Source organism: Diuraphis noxia, unplaced genomic scaffold (assembly GCF_037042655.1).
Source record: "Diuraphis noxia isolate RWA-SAM2 unplaced genomic scaffold, SU_Dnox_SAM2 contig0002, whole genome shotgun sequence".
NCBI classification, from domain to species: Eukaryota; Metazoa; Arthropoda; class Insecta; order Hemiptera; family Aphididae; genus Diuraphis; species Diuraphis noxia.
In genome coordinates, this window is record NW_028301712.1 from 25,123,123 (window position 1) to 25,141,864 (window position 18,742).

Here is an 18,742-nt window from a genome sequence, read left to right on the forward strand (position 1 = left end):
ACGATCAGAAACCGTCGACGTAACGTGCAAGACGTGAGCAGTAGCAGTGATTACTGCCGTGGACGGCTGACATAGGGTCTGTAGTCGAGATCGGAATCACGCATTGGTAAAATATCTTTACAGGTGTGTTAAGGGTATTCGCCTTTTCTGGTCGATTCGGGTGGCAAGGCGTCGGATCGATGAAAATATCGTCGGGAGATCTGATCTTTCGAAAGCGCAACGTATGCGCCGATCGATAATAACAATAATAACAACAACGCCCGCAAACGACATAAACACGGCGCATGGACGCACCGCACACAAACCAACCTTGCTCCACACAGATGACCCTCGGCCGCCACCGCCGCGCATTCTTGCCGGATTATTGGAATTCCACACCTGAACGACATGCGGTGCGTGCGCCCCACCCGAAGCGGCGGCAACCGTAACCGGTGGGGCGCGAGACCGGTGTCGGCTCGGTCGGCGGCGGCGGCGGCGGCCAGGACCGTCGTTGCTAAGCCCGTACAACACGCGTGTCCCGTACAATAATATAGTCGTGCGCCGCGTACCGGTTCCCATACGTACCGCGCGGTTGTACTGTTCTCGTCCGCGGACCGTATGTTTCGCGCGCGTATTTCTCCGCTCACCGCTGCGGTCGTTTGTCGATACCGCTTGTCGCCGTACGACGACAACAACAACAACTATTACCGCTCACTATAGTTACTACCATCATCAAGTCGGCGGCGTTTGTCGCCGGCACCGCTGCCCGTGCAGGTTTCCGCCGCGTTCGTTTTGAATGCCGCCGGTACGCGACCGCCGCCACCTCCACCGTCATCGTCGTCGCCGCCGCCGCCGTCGCCGGAGACTGATCCGCTTGGAACCGCCGCCACCGTCGTCATGGGAATATTCCGGTGTCCGTTGATCAGGTTCAGTCAGCGGCGGGCTAGACAGCGCCGGCTGCCGGAAGAGATGTCGTCGTCGCGATCGCCGCCCGAAGGCACGCCGGAGAAACCATCACCGCACGTCAGCGCGACAGTCGTCCCGGCGGTTTTCTCGTCGCCCGTACCGCTGACGCCGGCCACCCGCACTACCATCCGCACCACCGTCCGCACCACGGCCCACAACGCCGCCGCACCTTACGCACGCAAAGTCAGTACCACTTATTGTATATTACGATGTGTTGAAGACGACTGTGTTACTATAATTTTTCCAAATTTGATAACGTTCGGGTCTCGTGTTTTGGGCGAGAATTCGGACCACATAGTGGTTCAAGTAGCCCCACGCTTGTAGACGTCCGTCGCCATAATATTATTATTATCATCGTCGTCGTAAAGTGTACACCTGCAGGCGCAGGTATTCCGGTATTCGGCAACCTGCAGAAAACTGTAGGGGAACAGCTGAACATTATAAGCAACACCTAAAGAAATGCTATGCTCATTAGCCACCCCCTTTTTTTTTTCAAATCTGCGCAACAATTTAAATCGTCATCGTGGTGTGGTGTCTGGCATTAAAATATTATCGTGCACGCAGCGGTTGAAATCTCTCAAATTTCGTACTTAATCGGCTAATACGTACGAATGAAATAATATTTTATTTCACGGCAGTATATGATTACATTGCAGTCGGTTAAAAGAAATTTACATTTTTAGATAATTTTTTTTTCTATACCGTCATCGAATTTCGTAATCCGCACGATTAGTGCTGCCACACGGCCGCTGCACTACACATGATCTTAGGGCGTCATGCGACTTATCGGTTTGTGTCGTTTCGTTCGAAAGAAAAAATAGAAAAAACTGCACACGTCGTCGGTTATTATTTTATTGCTTATTGTTGATTAATCGTTTTCGTTATCCGCCGAGTAATCACAAAGCGAGTTTGTGATATCTCCTCATTCGTCAATTATATTTTTGTTTGCAATGCGCTGTATAACGATATTATTTACCCGAAATAATGGTAATATAATATTATATATATTTTTAACATGACGTATCACATATTCTCAGACAAAATTTTTTAACAAATTAATTATTATGAATAATATTAAACACAGAAATTATTCTTGTTATGCCTTGCGGACAGCATTTTTTTTTAAGAGGAAGAATCTCGTCGTTTATAAAAATATCTATATCTATATTATTTTTATTTTAAATGAAAAATCTATACAAGTTAGTTATTTTCTACAGTATAATTTTGCTTATTGCAGGCGTCTCAATATGGAGAAGTAAAATCCAAATACGTATTTACAGTGGTAATTCCGGTTGATTATACACAGAACAAATTGTTGTTTGATCAGTTTTAATCAGTAATGTAAATAAATATACGTATTTATATGTGAGTGTAGCATAGGAATTCAAATTAAATGCAAAAAAAAAAACACGGAATACAATTTTAAATTAACATACCGATTGACAGATATCGTTTGATGCAAAAACATTTTGAATTTCCATTATAGGTATAAAAAAAAAACATGATAGGAGTATAGATGCATTTGTAAAATCGGATAGGTGCTTCTAAATGTTAAATTAATGATAATTGCTTATCAAGTGTGTATGGAATTCGAAATTCACTCCGGATATGATATTTAACTGCACAATATTCATTGTGTAAGACTTGAGTTCACAAATTCGGTACATAGAAATATATAAAATATACCTATAACCCCGCCTATAACAATCATGTAATTATTAAGATATAGGTAATGAAGGACCATGGTGCTAAACTAATGTATCACGACGTGTGTGTGGGATTTCGTATGAGTCTGAAAAAACGGTCGATATACATTTTTGAGCATGGAAACAACAACTCTGTTGTATAGATTCAATGGCATCGTTATTACAATGCATTGCTGTGTGCTGCTTAATCTCGCACGTGCAGAAATTCACTTATAATACGATGGACCAAGGAGATTGACGTGTTTTACTACTTTGTCTAGTTAAGATTGTTGTGGTTACGTGCAATATAATAACAGATTATGTATTTAATGTAAAATGTCGATGAAGACTTCGTACTGTATCATGTTATTCTGGTTGAACAGTTCGGAGTGTTCCAATATTATGTATAGTTTCACCCTGTATAATACCATCATTCACACTACATCATACACTACTATATAGCAATATATGCTTTGGAATTCCACGCCGACGCACCCCCGCCTCCCACCCAAGAACCCTCGTCGTTGCTGTTTAAAAATCCATTTATATATCTTTACGGAGGTCCAGCATAATATTCGAAACCGGTTCCAACACGTGGTCCACGCCGCGGTAACCATCTGAGATTACCTTTTCCATGGGATATTGGGATTCCTCAGCAACGAGTTTTTACGCGGCAGATTCGGGTCCATATGTTTGGTATTATTTCTCCTTCTCACTGTAGTTAATATGTTACCTACCTACTTTTTCTTTTTGGCGCCACACCGCGCGCCAATTCGCTATTTAATACAGTTGTTTTACACTGGGGACGGAAAGTAGGTATATTTAAGAAAAAAATATTTCGGTAAACGGTTGATCTACCGCAAAAACTACACCATCAAATAGTAATTCTGTGAATTGACCTTATATCAGTTTTAATGTTTACGAAATTAACTATATTGTGTTCTAACAGATATAAAAATTCACGTTTTTATTTTTAAATTCGATTCTTATTACAAATTAACTATCATTGTTTTCTTATGCTTTCATATTATGCATTCATGGACAGAATAAACTGTACAAATTATGTTTTATTAGTTTAAATATACGTTACATATCTTAGTTTTTTATATTGTTTAATCGTTTCTTTGAAAGTCGTATTTAGGTATTGAAAATAATTTATTTTGTTTTTGTGGTTAAAAGGAGAAAGTAAAAATTTAATTATAATTTATTTTCATTACTAATTCACTACACTTAAAATAATGTCAATCGTGTTGTTTTATTACACGGTTCGTTGTCATTTTCACTTTTTTTCAATTTAACCACTGGATAACGTAAACGGCATTAGTTATAGAAAGTGCATTTTACGTAGATTTATAAATATGTTTTTTTATTTAAAATGTAGAAAAGAGTAAAAAAAGTAATTTTTAACATCCAGTTGACATTTTTATTCTAAAAAAAACTATCCGTATTTAAATATTTGAATAGTTAATGTGATATTTTCTGTTTTAAGATGTGTATTATAATTATTTGCATTCATTTTTAAAAATGTATTATTGCAGTACTTTTCTTTTGAGAATTTATTGATTGTGACATTGTAAGTGGTATTACATTTAACCTTATCGATTTATACAAAAAAAACATCAAGTTGCTGTTAATTAATTAAAATTAATTATTATATTATGGTCTTGTGTTTCTTCTGTCTAACAAAAAATGTCTTATTATTTTTACCGTAAAATAAGGTATTACAGGTTTTTATTTAACAACATTTTAATTTTTGTTGATTATTAAATTATTGTTTCTCAAAGTTCCACTTATATATTGTTAATAATTTTATTATTGATAATTTATTTTAAATTGTAAGTTAGTCTAAAAGTTCGACAGGTTTTAATACTTTAACTTCGAAATTTAATTGAATAACTTTCTTTTGTTATGTAATATAAATTATAAATATATAATTGTTAAAATCACTGTTAAACATTACCTACACTTTATTCTGATGAAATTATTTAATTATTTTTTTAAAAATATAGCCGTTTGCTATTTGTTTAAAGTTGCGGGTTTTCTTTAGAGTTTTGAAGTCTTGGAAGAAATCGAATCAATACATAATTCAGACAAGAAGTCGTTTTTCACACGCAAATATGTATTTCTCGGTAAACAATCAAAAAGGTTGAGTATTTCCTGCAAAAAAGGAAAACTCAAATTTACAACATTTATCTTTTCTATCTGTTTTCATTTACTGGTGTTCCGACTATTATGTTGGATAGCTTGATTTCTAAAGTAAATATAAATCATGTTTTGTTTTATAGTTGTATAGACTGGTTAGACTGATTGAGATGGATTTGACTTCAGATTTTAAATTATAATGAAGAAAATTGTCAACTTATAAGTATTTCATTATTTTACAGTTAAATTATTTAAAAATTTTATTAACTGTAATTTATAAAACAAAAATGTACCATTATATATGAATGATGGTATATACCTAACAACAGCACTCGTTGGAGCTTTCTATGCTATTGAATATTTATTTTGATGTCGTACGAATTTTATAGACTATACAAATATGCTATTTAAGCTGTAATAATACATTCGTGAAAATACATTCTATAAGCTTTTAAGCAGAAATATAGGTATTGTAAGTAGTATATGAGTTATAGTAGTATATAAGTACTAAAATACTTAGTTTTATAAATGGTATTTGGCTGACATACCAGGGGTGCAGAAACTTAATACAGTTTATGAATATGTTTTGGAAGCTTAGTCTCCCACTCATCTCATAATAATAATTAAATAGCATGAAATAAAAAAATTCTGAGAGTATAAATTTGTTCATTAATTTGCGATATAATATCACGGAAATTAGTCAATTTTAGCTAATCTTAATTACGTTTTAGTATGAACGTTTATAATTTTAATCATAAATTTGATAAATAGAAATTACAAAACCTTATTTACATGGGATAATTAAATATATTTGTTTCAACGTCTATCACTGACAAAACAATTTATTAATATATCAACATATATTTTTTTTCATCTTACTGTTATTCGATAATTTATAAATAAACAAAATATTTTAAAAATAATTTCGAATTCAATAAATTGGCATCGATAAATCAAAATTTCGTTGTATAAACCCGCTAAATCTTACTTTGAATCCTTAATTTTTCTTTTGTCACCACCTAATACAATCTACTTTATAGAGTTTAAAGTGACAAACATATCATTTTGCATCCCCATCGAATTATACTAGAGAAAAATGGCTCCCCATATTACCAACGGAATGTCACGTATGATTTGTTCATCTATAATACGGGGTGTAACAGAAAGACCTGAAAAAAAAAAAAAATTATGCTAATTCAACGTATGATAAAAATTGTTAATATTATATATGATAAATAAATTATTTACGAAATAATATAAAATTTAAAAAAAATTCTAAAAATTAAACTGCTTGACTTAGATAAATCTTTTTACCATCAAAATTTTTCTTATATTCAGATTCAAAAATAGGTTATTTTGAATTCATCCAAGAATTTTTTATTAAATTAAGTTTTTTTCAGTACTAAAAAATAAACATAAAAAAATGTATTATACATGTAGCGCTAGGGTTATACTTAATGAACAAAAATAAATAAATAAAAAATATTAATTTAAACAAAAGTTATTCCAAAAGCCAGTTTTATCTATTACACTTTGTATGGAACAATATTATTGGTAATATACTTTGTATTGCTTAATGCTTAAATTATCTAAGTATTAATTTCCTAAATTTTGTATTACGTTAATTTACCAAATCTATCTATTATTGTTTTAATCAATAGAAAAGTATATTGTAAATAGATTGAAAAGTATAAAGATACGATAAAAATATCTTTTAGTTTAGTTTAGGTATACAAAGTCGTTTATTGTCTATTATTAATTTGTGTATAATTTTCAGCATGGTTTCAACCATAAATTGGAAAGAATTTCGTATGTAATAATATAACGTAGCAATGTTAGGGCGCTCCACAAAGTCAAGCCAGTAACACTTATTTTTAAAGTGTCTTTCGTGTTGACATTTTTAAGTGGACAGAATTAGACCCGTCTCCCTCTTAGTGTTTTTCCCACTACAACCAACATGTTGGCTTCCCGGCTGATACACATCAGTGGGTTCAGTTTATTTTTCCCCTGTTGTTAATGATCGGTCGTAGTTTTCGGGTCCTGATTTTCCTTACACTGTCGGTTTACTTAGATGGCATAGAATATATTATAATATATCCTATAACTTTAAAAAATTGTTTAAAAACTTTTTTTCATTGTGTTAACCAAATACCTATAGTTTTGATAACGTCTGACAACGACAAAGAGAAATACGCAAGAATTTACATTTTCAAAATAATACTGACTGGTAAAAAGAAGATTTTACGTAGATATTTTACGACCGGAAACGTTTTTAACCCTTTGCATCACCAGTATTTTATCCGGGTAACCAGTGATGTTTTTTTACCAACCACATTGTGCGTATAAATCCTATTGTTTTATTTTGTTTTATTATAATTAAATTGTAAAACAAAGAGATTTAATGAAAAATGCGCACAACGAAATATCCATCATCACTGATAGGCCATGTGGATTGTATACCCTTTTAGTTCTCCGGTGGGGTTATTGATAAGAGAGATCATATACATTTATATCATTTCATTCGTTGTTCGGCAGTTCACAAGTTAACACTTTAATAAACGTGCCAAGCTTGTTATGAATGATTAATATTATATGTTTTACGTAAGTAAGCATATCCAGTCTAATTAATTTTTTTTTTTAATTGCGGCGTTTGCATTTCAATCCAACTTGGTATAAATACATATTCATAATATTATAAAAATGGCTGTTTTCTATTAATAATGCCTTCATATTTTTTTAATAAAAATAATCAACCTATATGTTTGTTGACTTTTATTTGTCTCGCACTTGTTTTTGTTGAGTAGTATTGATTTCTTTTAAAATATAAGTTTTTTATATGCATAGTAAACAATTTCTGATTTAATTTCGAAATTCTGGTGAAAATATCTTCATTTATATTTACTATATGGAAATTATCGTACAATTTTAAAATTAGAATACGATTGAAATGATTAAGTCATGCAATGTGCGCGTATTCTTATTACAATTTAATCATAGTTTATATAAATGTAGGTATAGATGATATCTTTATAAATTAAGTATTCGGACTTGTTTTAGTTAATATGATATTGTGTCTGAGACAACGAATAATAAATTCGTTTTATATTGTTCTTTAGCATCGTTTAACGTATATATAATATACATACAGACCATACACGCATGCACTGAAGAAGGTAAACATAATATACTCATACATTCACTCACTTGTCGTCGTCGGACTGTTGTCGAGGTCGTGACCGTATCTCATTCCCTACCTCTTACTACGACGTTGTTGTGAAACGTCAGTAGGTGACTCACGCATCTAAAAAATATCTTCGCATCTTCACGTTGAATATGGCATGTACACCGATGGCTGAATCGTTAGGCAAAGAAGTTAGCCGAATGAAACGCACGCTCAAATGGTCCGGATACAAACACGTGAGTTTTTCTCTATTCAAAACGTAATACGTAATACAGTCGTAGTTTTTCCAACATTAAAAAATGGTATTGATAGTGTTCAAAAGAAAAAAATTAAAATCGAATGAAAAATCTACAGAATGAAAGAGAAAGTAATTTACCATTGGAACGGTTGTGGCATGGATATAATGAATTTTCACGCTGGTGAAACAATTATACGGTGCGAAGGTCCAAAGCGAAAATTGGTTTTGCTTTGCCTAATTATTTATAACTGTTAGAAATTGCGGAACGGCGAATACTTTTTAGTTTTTTTCTCTCCGCTACCGGGTTTCTGCTAAAAATGTATATATATCAAAATCCTAATGTTTGACATCTCTGCTGCTGTTTAATCAGGACTGATAACGTGAATACTTTGAATACCTTCACAAAATTACTTCTGATTAATGAGTTTGTACATTTTACCCATACACCGTTGAGATAATTATACAAATTTAACAAGAACAATTTTATAGACGAAGACAAAACGTATTGTTAATCATATCAAAATCAATTAAGTTGGTAATTATTTTGCTACTAGTCATAAATAAACACCTTTTGAGATACAAAATATCATATAATACCTTTACAGGACTTTCATATTATTTTTTCTATTTTCTTTTTGTTACTATATGTTATATTCATCTAGTTTTTTGGTATAACAATAATGTCTATGAAATATAAATTTAATGCAATTTAAAGATAATGCATTTTTAATATAAAATTCAAAACTCTATATATATTTAGAGAATCTTAGAGACTTGTACTTAATATTTTTCAACATTTCAACATACATAAATAATGGTACCTGGTACCTACTTAAATAATAGTCATAATAATATATTTTGTCCAACGAATAGTCTATAATGTCATTGCGACTAACCAAAGAGACTGTAGAACAATTTATTAACATGTTTTTGAATTTTAGATATTGAGGATAGGTTTAATTATAAACGAAATGATAACTGTTTTATTTGCTAAGGTTAGGTTAGGTTAGGTTGTACCTTAGGCTTGTAGCTCGATCTGCTGTACAGTAGGTTTCGATTGTATATCGTCATTGAATAGGTTAATATAATTGATGTGTTAAATTTGAATTCAATGTTATATCATTGTATTAAAAAACATCATTATTAGCGGAAACGGTTAGCCTCTATTTCTAAAGATATATTGTAATATATTAAACACCGATTTATATAATTATGAGTTGTACGGTATAGGTTGAACTAATTTATCTCCGACTAATATATTTCGAATTAAAAAAAAATATCTATGACCGTTACCTGTATAAAATATCGTAATTGTTCGTTTGAATATTCAATGTCGTCTCCAAAATCTCCTAAAGCCTATAATAAAAATAATTATGTCTATATGTTTTGGATATTTTTAAATATCTAGTAATAAGCAAAAAATAATTGAAACCTTGAATTAAATTTTCAGGTATTAAAATTGAAATTGCAATGAATTACATAATATAACAGAATGTTTTGACAACATTGAAGTAAAAACGATTATAAAAAAATAGTATCTATTTATATTCGATATTTTAAAATTTCTATTTAAGTCTAACTAGGAAAATAATAATACGGTGTTATTACTTTTATAATGTATAGAAAATGCTAATAAAAAAAATGTTTATAATATAAATTAGTAGGTATATAGCTTAAAATTAGTTTAAATAATATTTTTTAAATTGTATTTTATGTAAAAATATCAATTTATGTAATTGCAAAAAGTTTCAAGTTTGTTGATACGAATAATATTTATTTGGATAGCAATATATAGTTCCTAAAATTCGTTTTTTTTTGTTTCAATATCAAATTTTGTTAAAATGCCTGCAAAAAAAAAAATTGTGCTTATATATTTGCGGTGCTATTAAATGATGCATTATACCAAAAAAATATAAGCAAAAAAAAATTAAATACGTACACAAATATAAAACCAATACATTCATTCTTCGCTCAGAATCTAAAATATTTAAATACGCAGATAATTGGTCTACCATATATTAAGTTATAACAATCGATATAAATATACAATCATTTACAAAAGTTCTTTAGTATAGAAATTTACGTTACGATGTTGTAGTTCGGAATACAAATTATAAATAATTTATGCGATTTACATTATTATTTACCTAATTAATTTTATGACAGCCTTATTTCGTAATCGAGGTTTACCTTATTTTAACATGTAATATTTTATGTAAAGTTTCTCGTTTGTGTAAAATATATAATATAGAATGTTAGTCAACCGTAAATTGTATCAGACAAGAAATTGTTCAATTTGCCAGATCGGTGACTAAAAATTAATTTATAACTTGAAACTGTATCAAAACTTTTTTTCATCCTATTAAAATACTTTCTTTATATGTTTTTATAAATACTCAACAATTTCTAAATGTTTTACTTTTTAGATAAGTAAATAAATACTTGTATTATGTAAGTCTTTATATATTCTCATCCACGGATATTTAAATAGAATCATTGTATTTTAATATTTTTTTTAAATGAAAATATTTTAATTATTATATTATGTATTATTAACGTACTATATAACGTTATTTTCTATGGAAAATTCCCTCTAAGAAGACATCTGACTTACACTTGTGTAAATGTAAAATATCAAATCTACTCTTTTTTAAATATTTTGACTTCTATAAATTGTAATAAATTTATCACATCATCACAAATTATTAAGTACCTACTTATAACTTATTTTAAAATAAAAAAAAAAATGAAAAAAAAACTCTTCACTCGGGCACTATTTGTCTAGGATTGTTGTATATTTAAGGATAGTAGTGTTAAATGTTTACAACCACAAACTCATAAAAATATCATCTCGAATAATATATACTATAGTTTTATATTGAAAGTTCTTAATAAAAAAATATATATTTATACACTTTATTTATATACCAATACTTATTATACCCATAATATGGAAACTCAGTTAAATTATTATATATGTATATATTACTTTTTAAATAATTAAAGGTTATTATTTAATTATTTTATATGTAAGAATTTTTTGGTATAGAATTAATTTTGTTTTCTATTTTCGGTTAGTATTTTTTTGTGGCATTAAAATTTTTTTTATTCATTATTAGTGCCAGTTTAAAAATAGTTCTAGTGAAATAGTTCTTCAGATATTTTTTTATAAAAGGAATATTTTTAATACTAATCATAATACAATATAATATTATGTATTATTGCACTATTTGCTCTAAAGTGTATACAATTATTTAAGATATTACTTTAGGATTTTAGTATTCTTTGGTTGCGTCTTGCGTTGGCTTATGCATTGTTGTATGATAAAAAAAAAATAGAAGTTAAACCATAAGCAAAGGATTTTTTTGTATTGGACATTCTGATATTGACCTGCAGCAAGACATGTTATTCTATATATACTAAGCATATTAATTTATAACATTATTATTGTCTGGCTGAAAAGATAAAATCCTGGTCGCGTTAGACAAATGGATCGGTTTTACCAATTGATTGATATTATAGGGTGTGTTTCCACAAATAACATTAACACGTCATTGGAAGTGAACAAAAACTCTTTTTGAATTACTACGTCATAAAGAGGCTTAATAGAAAAGATTATCTTTCATTATTTATAAAAATGAGCTTTTGTTGCCGTTTTAGTAGAAAATCTGTAGTTGAAGAATGTATACACACACACACTGCAGAATGTGGATTATTTAAAAATATAACTATTTAAAAACTGTTATTTATTCTTGCTGTAGTAGGAATTAAACATTTTTTTTCTCCAAAAAATCTCTACCAATATTTCAATAAATATATACTAGTATAAATGTATAGTATTCAACAATGAAAAACAGCTTGCTTCAATGTGTTTAAGGTTAAGTTTAAAAAAAAAATATTATTTTAGTATTTGAGGCAACTCTATCGTACCCAAATATTAATTAATATTAATTAATTTTTATTTTATTTTAAGTTAAATCAACTTAAAAATACTTATTATCTTGGATTAATTAATCATGGTGTTAGCATTTGTTGCTTGTATTATATTTAGTGTAGGTACGTTGAAATCGAAGTCAATAATATGCTTGTATATTTGTAAAGAACAATTAATATGATAACAGCGTACAATATACAGTATACACAGCAATATAATTTTGTGCATTTGGTTTTTGGAATAAATCTCAAATTAAAACTACACATACTACGGCTAATTGATGTTAGTTAATTACGTTGCACAAATGCGCCATTCTGGGGTGTGTGTATGTTTTTATGATAAGTCTTATTGTCAGGCAATATTGTTTAGGTTAGGTTACTGTGTAATTTATCATAATATATATAGATTATGCAGGATAATACAGAAACTAGGTTGGCTAATGTGGAAAATAAAGAGTCGGTGTTTAAAATGCACAATGAGATGGAAAATTGAAGAGTTAAGAATATATATAAAAGGAAACGTGTTGAGAAAAGGGAAGAAAAATTAGTACGACGGGAAGGGATATTTAAAGAGATACTAGATAGAAATTCAGGACAGTCGATCTTTGATGAGAGTAAGGTTGTTATTGGATAATAAATATTTGTTGAATGTTTACAATCCGCATAAATTTTCGATGGAAGAGTTCGTAATACGCCAGGTAGTCGTAAAGGATAAAAGATATATGAAGTTTATTTGTATCATGATAAAGGAATTTGAACCCTTACGATTGTGCTACGAGCAGAAGCGGTGAAAATGTGTTCTCAGAGAACTGTGCTATACTCAACGTTAGGGCGAATTATGAAAAAAGGTCTTACCGTAAGTGGTGTTACCTGTTGAAATTACTAATAGCGCTAATAACAATGAATTAGTAGCCCGAGTATTGTAGCACTAATAATGAATCCATGCAAGAAGTTTGAATACCTATTACAAAAAATGATTTGAATATGCAGTTGTAGTATATTGCTCCTAGCCTGTTTCAGAGTAAAGCGCAAGTCTTTAACTGCAGAGTCTCTTATAATAATTTCCGAAGAAATGTTTTTAACTTGACATATTTTAATAATACATAACAATATTATGTTCGTTTTATATATTATTATAGGCGCGCCATCGCCTTGATTCTTGGTGCGTTTGTTTAGAGAAAACCAAACACGAAACGTGCACCGCGCGCTGCGCATCCCACGCTTGTATTTAATATTATGTGGAAGTATATAACGCCTGTTCGAAATAAGGTACAGTCGTCACACACACACACACACACACACGAACACGCACACATATGTATTACAATAGATAAAAAATATTTGTTTAAATATCTTGACTACGGATATTACAGCAAGGATGAAGATGAAATATGAAAGAAATTAAACGCATGTTACCTATACATGCGGGAATCCGTGTCGGAGGCACATCCGATAATCTCGTGAACTTTTATTTTTACGTATCATCAATTAATTTTTTGTAGAAGTATGATATGTTATATTGATTTATTCAAGTATTATGTGCACTTAACAAGTAAAACTGATTGAATACATACAAATTTCTATGCACTTATTACATACATTTCATTACAGTTTATATTATTTAATAACTATAACACTGACGACAATTCGGTGGAGTATACAAATCAAATATACCTTTACGGCTTTACGTATAGCATATAAATATTATAATATATTATAACTAACCATTATTCGATGACTGTAGCTTCAACTACAGATGATGTTATTGGATATATAATTAAAATTTCCTTTTTTTTTCTTCAAATTTTCAAATTATAATCGTAGAAATTACAAGTATGCGAATACGTTTTTTTTCTGATTGTTCTGTGATTTGTAGGTACCTATGTATTAAGTATAAAATAACGTTGTGTAAAATACGCACATTATCGCATTATAGATATGATTATTAATCTGAGTGAGTGAGTGTTATGTCAATGATTGATAATTTCCTATCAAGTGTAATACCATTGTCCTTATATAATTATCGTATCAAAGTGTGTAATTTATGTGCATGTTAACACTCAAAGTCATTATGATTCACCATAATATTTTAATGAACATTATATTATTACGTTTAATTGTTAGCAATAAAAAATGTTTAATATTTTTATTCGTTGATAACATACTATCGCGACGTGTATAAACAGCACTGCCTTCTATCAAATTGTAATAAAGTGCTAACGCTTAAACTGTGTGTATTGAACTTTATTATGCGAATATTCTAAAATTTTTCATGCTTAACTTGCACAGTAAAGTACAAATTACTTTATTTTACCAGGTATTTCAACAATAATATATAGTAGAAGTTAAAGCATATAACAAAATATATTAAAAAGTATATGAAACGTTTGGTATAGATAACTTTTCGTATACGTCTTGTCAAACGCTTCAAGAATCCGTTGATAAAGTTTTTGGTTTGAAATTTCTCATTTTTAAGATACGGTATATTCGTTCGTTTTATCTTAATGAACATTTATGATGATCTAGCGAAATTATATTAATTAATTTTTTTTTTTGCTCTGGTCCAAATTAATATATATATTATATGTTCAACCAACTAACTTACAAAGAATGCCATCAGCATTATTTTGACTGCGGGTATGCAGTGGTCTTTTTCCTGTGCATTTAATTGCTTATAGTTTTATGATATTAATAATGGTTACCATACAATTAATGATGTTAGATATGATTGTGAGAAATTATTAATTTCGGAATTCCGGTTGTGTCTAAAAGCCATTTGATTTTTTTTATGAAGTCATAGTAACCATAAATTTAATTCTTTTAAAGCTCAAATAAACTATTATTCTGTTAATTGATGGTTTATTATAAATTGTTTTAGTATATATTTTTACTCTGAAATGAATCGAATTAACTTCATATTATAAACGTACTTATTGTATTTTTGAGATAGATGATTTTTTTTTATTCGTCAGCATTTTAATGCCGTTCAACATTTTATAATACTATGTCAATTTGGTCATTATTTGATAACACAAAATCATGTTCTAGTGAGATAGTTATAACGCGTGAAAAATAATAAAAGCCATAACTAAATTGATTGAGCACCTACCTAATAATAAGGATTTAATTTATTTTTAATGGTTGTTATATTGATTAAATCATATATTTATTTTACATTCACAGAAAATATATATGAGAAAACATATTTGACGTCAGTACACTAATATAATACGAGATTTCTTTTCGCTTCGCTTTTGAAGTTAAGAGTTGAAAGTAAAACTATAATATCCTTCACGATTACTAACCGAAAATTTGCCAGAGGGATGTAAAAGTTCAGTAATTTGAACTCGTATGGTTGTAGATGCAAAAGTCGACAGAAAACGAGATTTGGAGCTTTGGGTTTATATTAGTTTACTCAGACCAACCCAGGGCAATAAAAGCAGTAATCACGACTTAGGTTACAATAAGGAAGTCCATCTCATGTGTTGACATTATAAAATGTATAGATACGTGAATAATGTTTTATTAAACATGTATATATATATTATATATACATTATATATTTATTTTATTTGCAATTAGGAATATGTCCCATACTGAAAAGTTCACTGGATATGTGATATTGCGGTATTAAGTGCACTAATGTATTACATATTATAACAATATTTATATTATATTCGGTTATTGGTCGTGTACAGTCGTTTTTCTTCATCGTGCAACTGCTCCATTAAACAACAATTATTGGAAATTTCTCCAGGTTCATTGGAAAATAACGGGATGAATTTCTAACCCTTGTAAACTCTATAGTCTTTAGTCTTTACATGGCATGTATACACATAACACATGTATATGATGATGTGAAGGATAAAGTAGAATTTAATTAAAATCCATATCATGCAGAGATACAACGGAGGTGCGCCTGGTGGGTGAGGTTAGGACATATCGTACATTCCTAAGTCTTGTAATTTGGATCAGCAGCATCAAGGCTAGAGAGAATGCAAATTGTGTGGGAACAAAAAATATATACGAAATAAAAGCGTCGAGGAAATTGCATCGGTGTTTAAAACAACATCAAAAAGTAGACAATGTTATTTCGTTGTGAAAAATGGAATTTATACTGGCTATATTTGTATTATATAAAGTACCTACCTATATAAGGTATTTATTAAAATTTCCAGACATTTTAAATCGAATTGTCTTATAAATCTAAATAAATCATTATTTGTAAACGTCTACTATTATTAAATATTCTTTTATTTAAGTTTATGGTCTCTTTGTAAATTTTACTCATTTTTGGTTAGGTTTCTGGATTACGTTTAAATATTTTTATACTTAAATCATATTATACCTATACGAAAGATAAAACTGAACAAAACTGTTTTACATTATTCATATTATAAGACTTCGTTTATTTTTAAAATGAAAAAACAAAATCTTCGTGGATTATTTACCCATTATTTTATTTAATAAATTACATTGTAAATTTAAAATACTTACAGTAATGTAGTAAGCAATATACAGTATTGTTACTCTGTGCCGGTATTATCGGTCGATCGTTTTGAGTTTTCTGTAATTGAAAAATTAGACGATGACGTTTAAATAAATTAAATTAAATGATTTGTTTCGGTATTGGATGCTTATTAAACAACTCTGCTCTAATCTAAAAACAAAAACAAATTGTAATATTGTTTTCTTGATATACCTATAATGTGTAGAACACCTGGGGGAATTGTATATAGTAACATCTAGTTTATTCAATCGTAAATGCTTTTCTTGGTCGCTTATACCCGCTAACCACTGTGTGCCATGCTATAAACCATGTAATATAAATAATACAAATATTTATATTATATTATGTAAATATTATATTAGTATCTGAGGATGAAAATTAAATACCTACTTTTCCATATATCGTATAGCTATAGGCTGGTATTGCACATCAGCTGTTGTACTTAGACAAACCACGTTTCACATCACCGATTCTGTTTTGCTGGTGTACCTACACACTGCTATAATAATACATTTTTTAAACTATATTGTTGACAACAATTGGTCGATAAAAAATGCACAATACACAATCGACTGGCGTAAAAGTAGGTAGGTACATAATAGTTTTTTCCAACGTTAGATTCGGACGAGACGTGCATTGGTAATAGGATTTATTTTTGTAGACAGTAGACAATATGATAATAGTATTGTAATACTGTATCATGTTTTAATATTTTTCGAGATTGCTTTTTCGATTAAATTACTAACGTTTAAAATCAATTGTGTTATTTCATTTCCGATAATGACGATTTAAATTAACAACATAACATATTAATATTGTGACTAAAATCCATAGCTGCAGCTATCGTAATAGCCTAAATATTATCTAACTTACTGAGAGAGAGAGATAGATAGGTAGATGGGTAAATCATTAATGTAATTTTATTGTAAACGTGTGTTTATAATTTTAAACTAAAAATTTAAATAAATGGTAGGTACTATGCAAATGGTTTGTAATTTAATATTATTTTCGATCATGTATAAATATATTGTATAATATTATATGACTAGAATATTGCTTAAAATATTCCTAATATGTTATCTTATTATGAGTATTATTAAAGTATATTAAAGTATTTTATTTACTTTGAATGTTTCCAATAAATGTTACGATGTTTTGGTGCTAGTGTAGCGTGCGATCTACCAGTTTGTTTTTGGAAATATAAAATATAATAATCATCCACATAATATAAGTTTCGTTTTAGCCAATTGGATAGGTACGCATCTCTTTTCCTTCAGTATGGATATTTTTGCACCCAACCATGATCTTTCAACACCCTGTGTGTGGTGCACCTGTTAAGGGGTCAACATAATTTTCTTGATGATTAACAGTTTCATGAATGAACCCTTCTGATGTTAAACATTGGTATGAGAGCCACTCATCTGAATGAATGACAGAACCACCTTCACATTCCCTTTTAATAATAGTTAAAAGAGTATCCTTGTCAAGCATGACGGAACTATCTAACAAAAACAAAAAAATTATGGAAATTGACGAAAATAATGACGGATAAGGACTATGTGCGTCGTCGAAATCGGAAAGCACACTAAATTATTATCGACCATCGGAGACGAAATATAACATTAACGTTGTTTACGATAAATTACCGATAAATAACTGGATAGTAGGTAGATCACATGTAAGCAGTAGATCGCACGCTACTCTAGCACCGATGTTTTTTTAGAATTACTTATGAGCATTGTTTAAAATTAAAATCCTAAGAATCAGTTAAAATTTTAAGATGTTTATTGTAGTTTTTTTAAGGATTCGTTTCAAATGAAGTTATTGAGAATTCAATGATATGATTGTTTTTTAATAAAATTTATAGTATTTGTAAAATTTATATCTATTGAAAGCTTATTGTAATATGCATTTCAAATTTTAATTGTACGTATAAATCACAAGTTATTTATTTGTATTAAAACGAACAAATTAAATGCAATGGTAGTATTGCGTTAATATAGAATGATATAAATAAGCGACTTCATTATTAAATTCTCACGTGTTGTAATCTGTTTTAAGCTTTCTATTGTTCTATGCTTCGGCTTATCGAGAAAAGCTGAATTAGA

The 18,742-nt window shown here is 29.7% G+C and overlaps 1 protein-coding gene across 4 annotated transcripts in view; it reads left to right on the forward strand.

Annotated features, from left to right (window-relative positions):
• The window catches only part of ASPP (Ankyrin-repeat, SH3-domain, and Proline-rich-region containing Protein), a 105,426-nt gene that overhangs the window by 21,925 nt on the left and 64,759 nt on the right, over positions 1–18,742 (forward strand). Inside the window, exon 1 of one of the 4 annotated variants that reach the window (XM_015510524.2) lies at positions 523–1,128. The exons of 2 other annotated variants lie outside the window; for them this stretch is intronic. In XM_015510524.2, the coding sequence (XP_015366010.2) occupies positions 877–1,128 (252 nt within the window). In that variant the 5' untranslated portion in view covers positions 523–876. Of the gene's footprint in view, positions 1–522; positions 1,129–7,920; positions 8,190–18,742 lie in introns of those variants that run through there. One more of the 4 variants, XM_015510526.2, reaches the window with a different exon arrangement.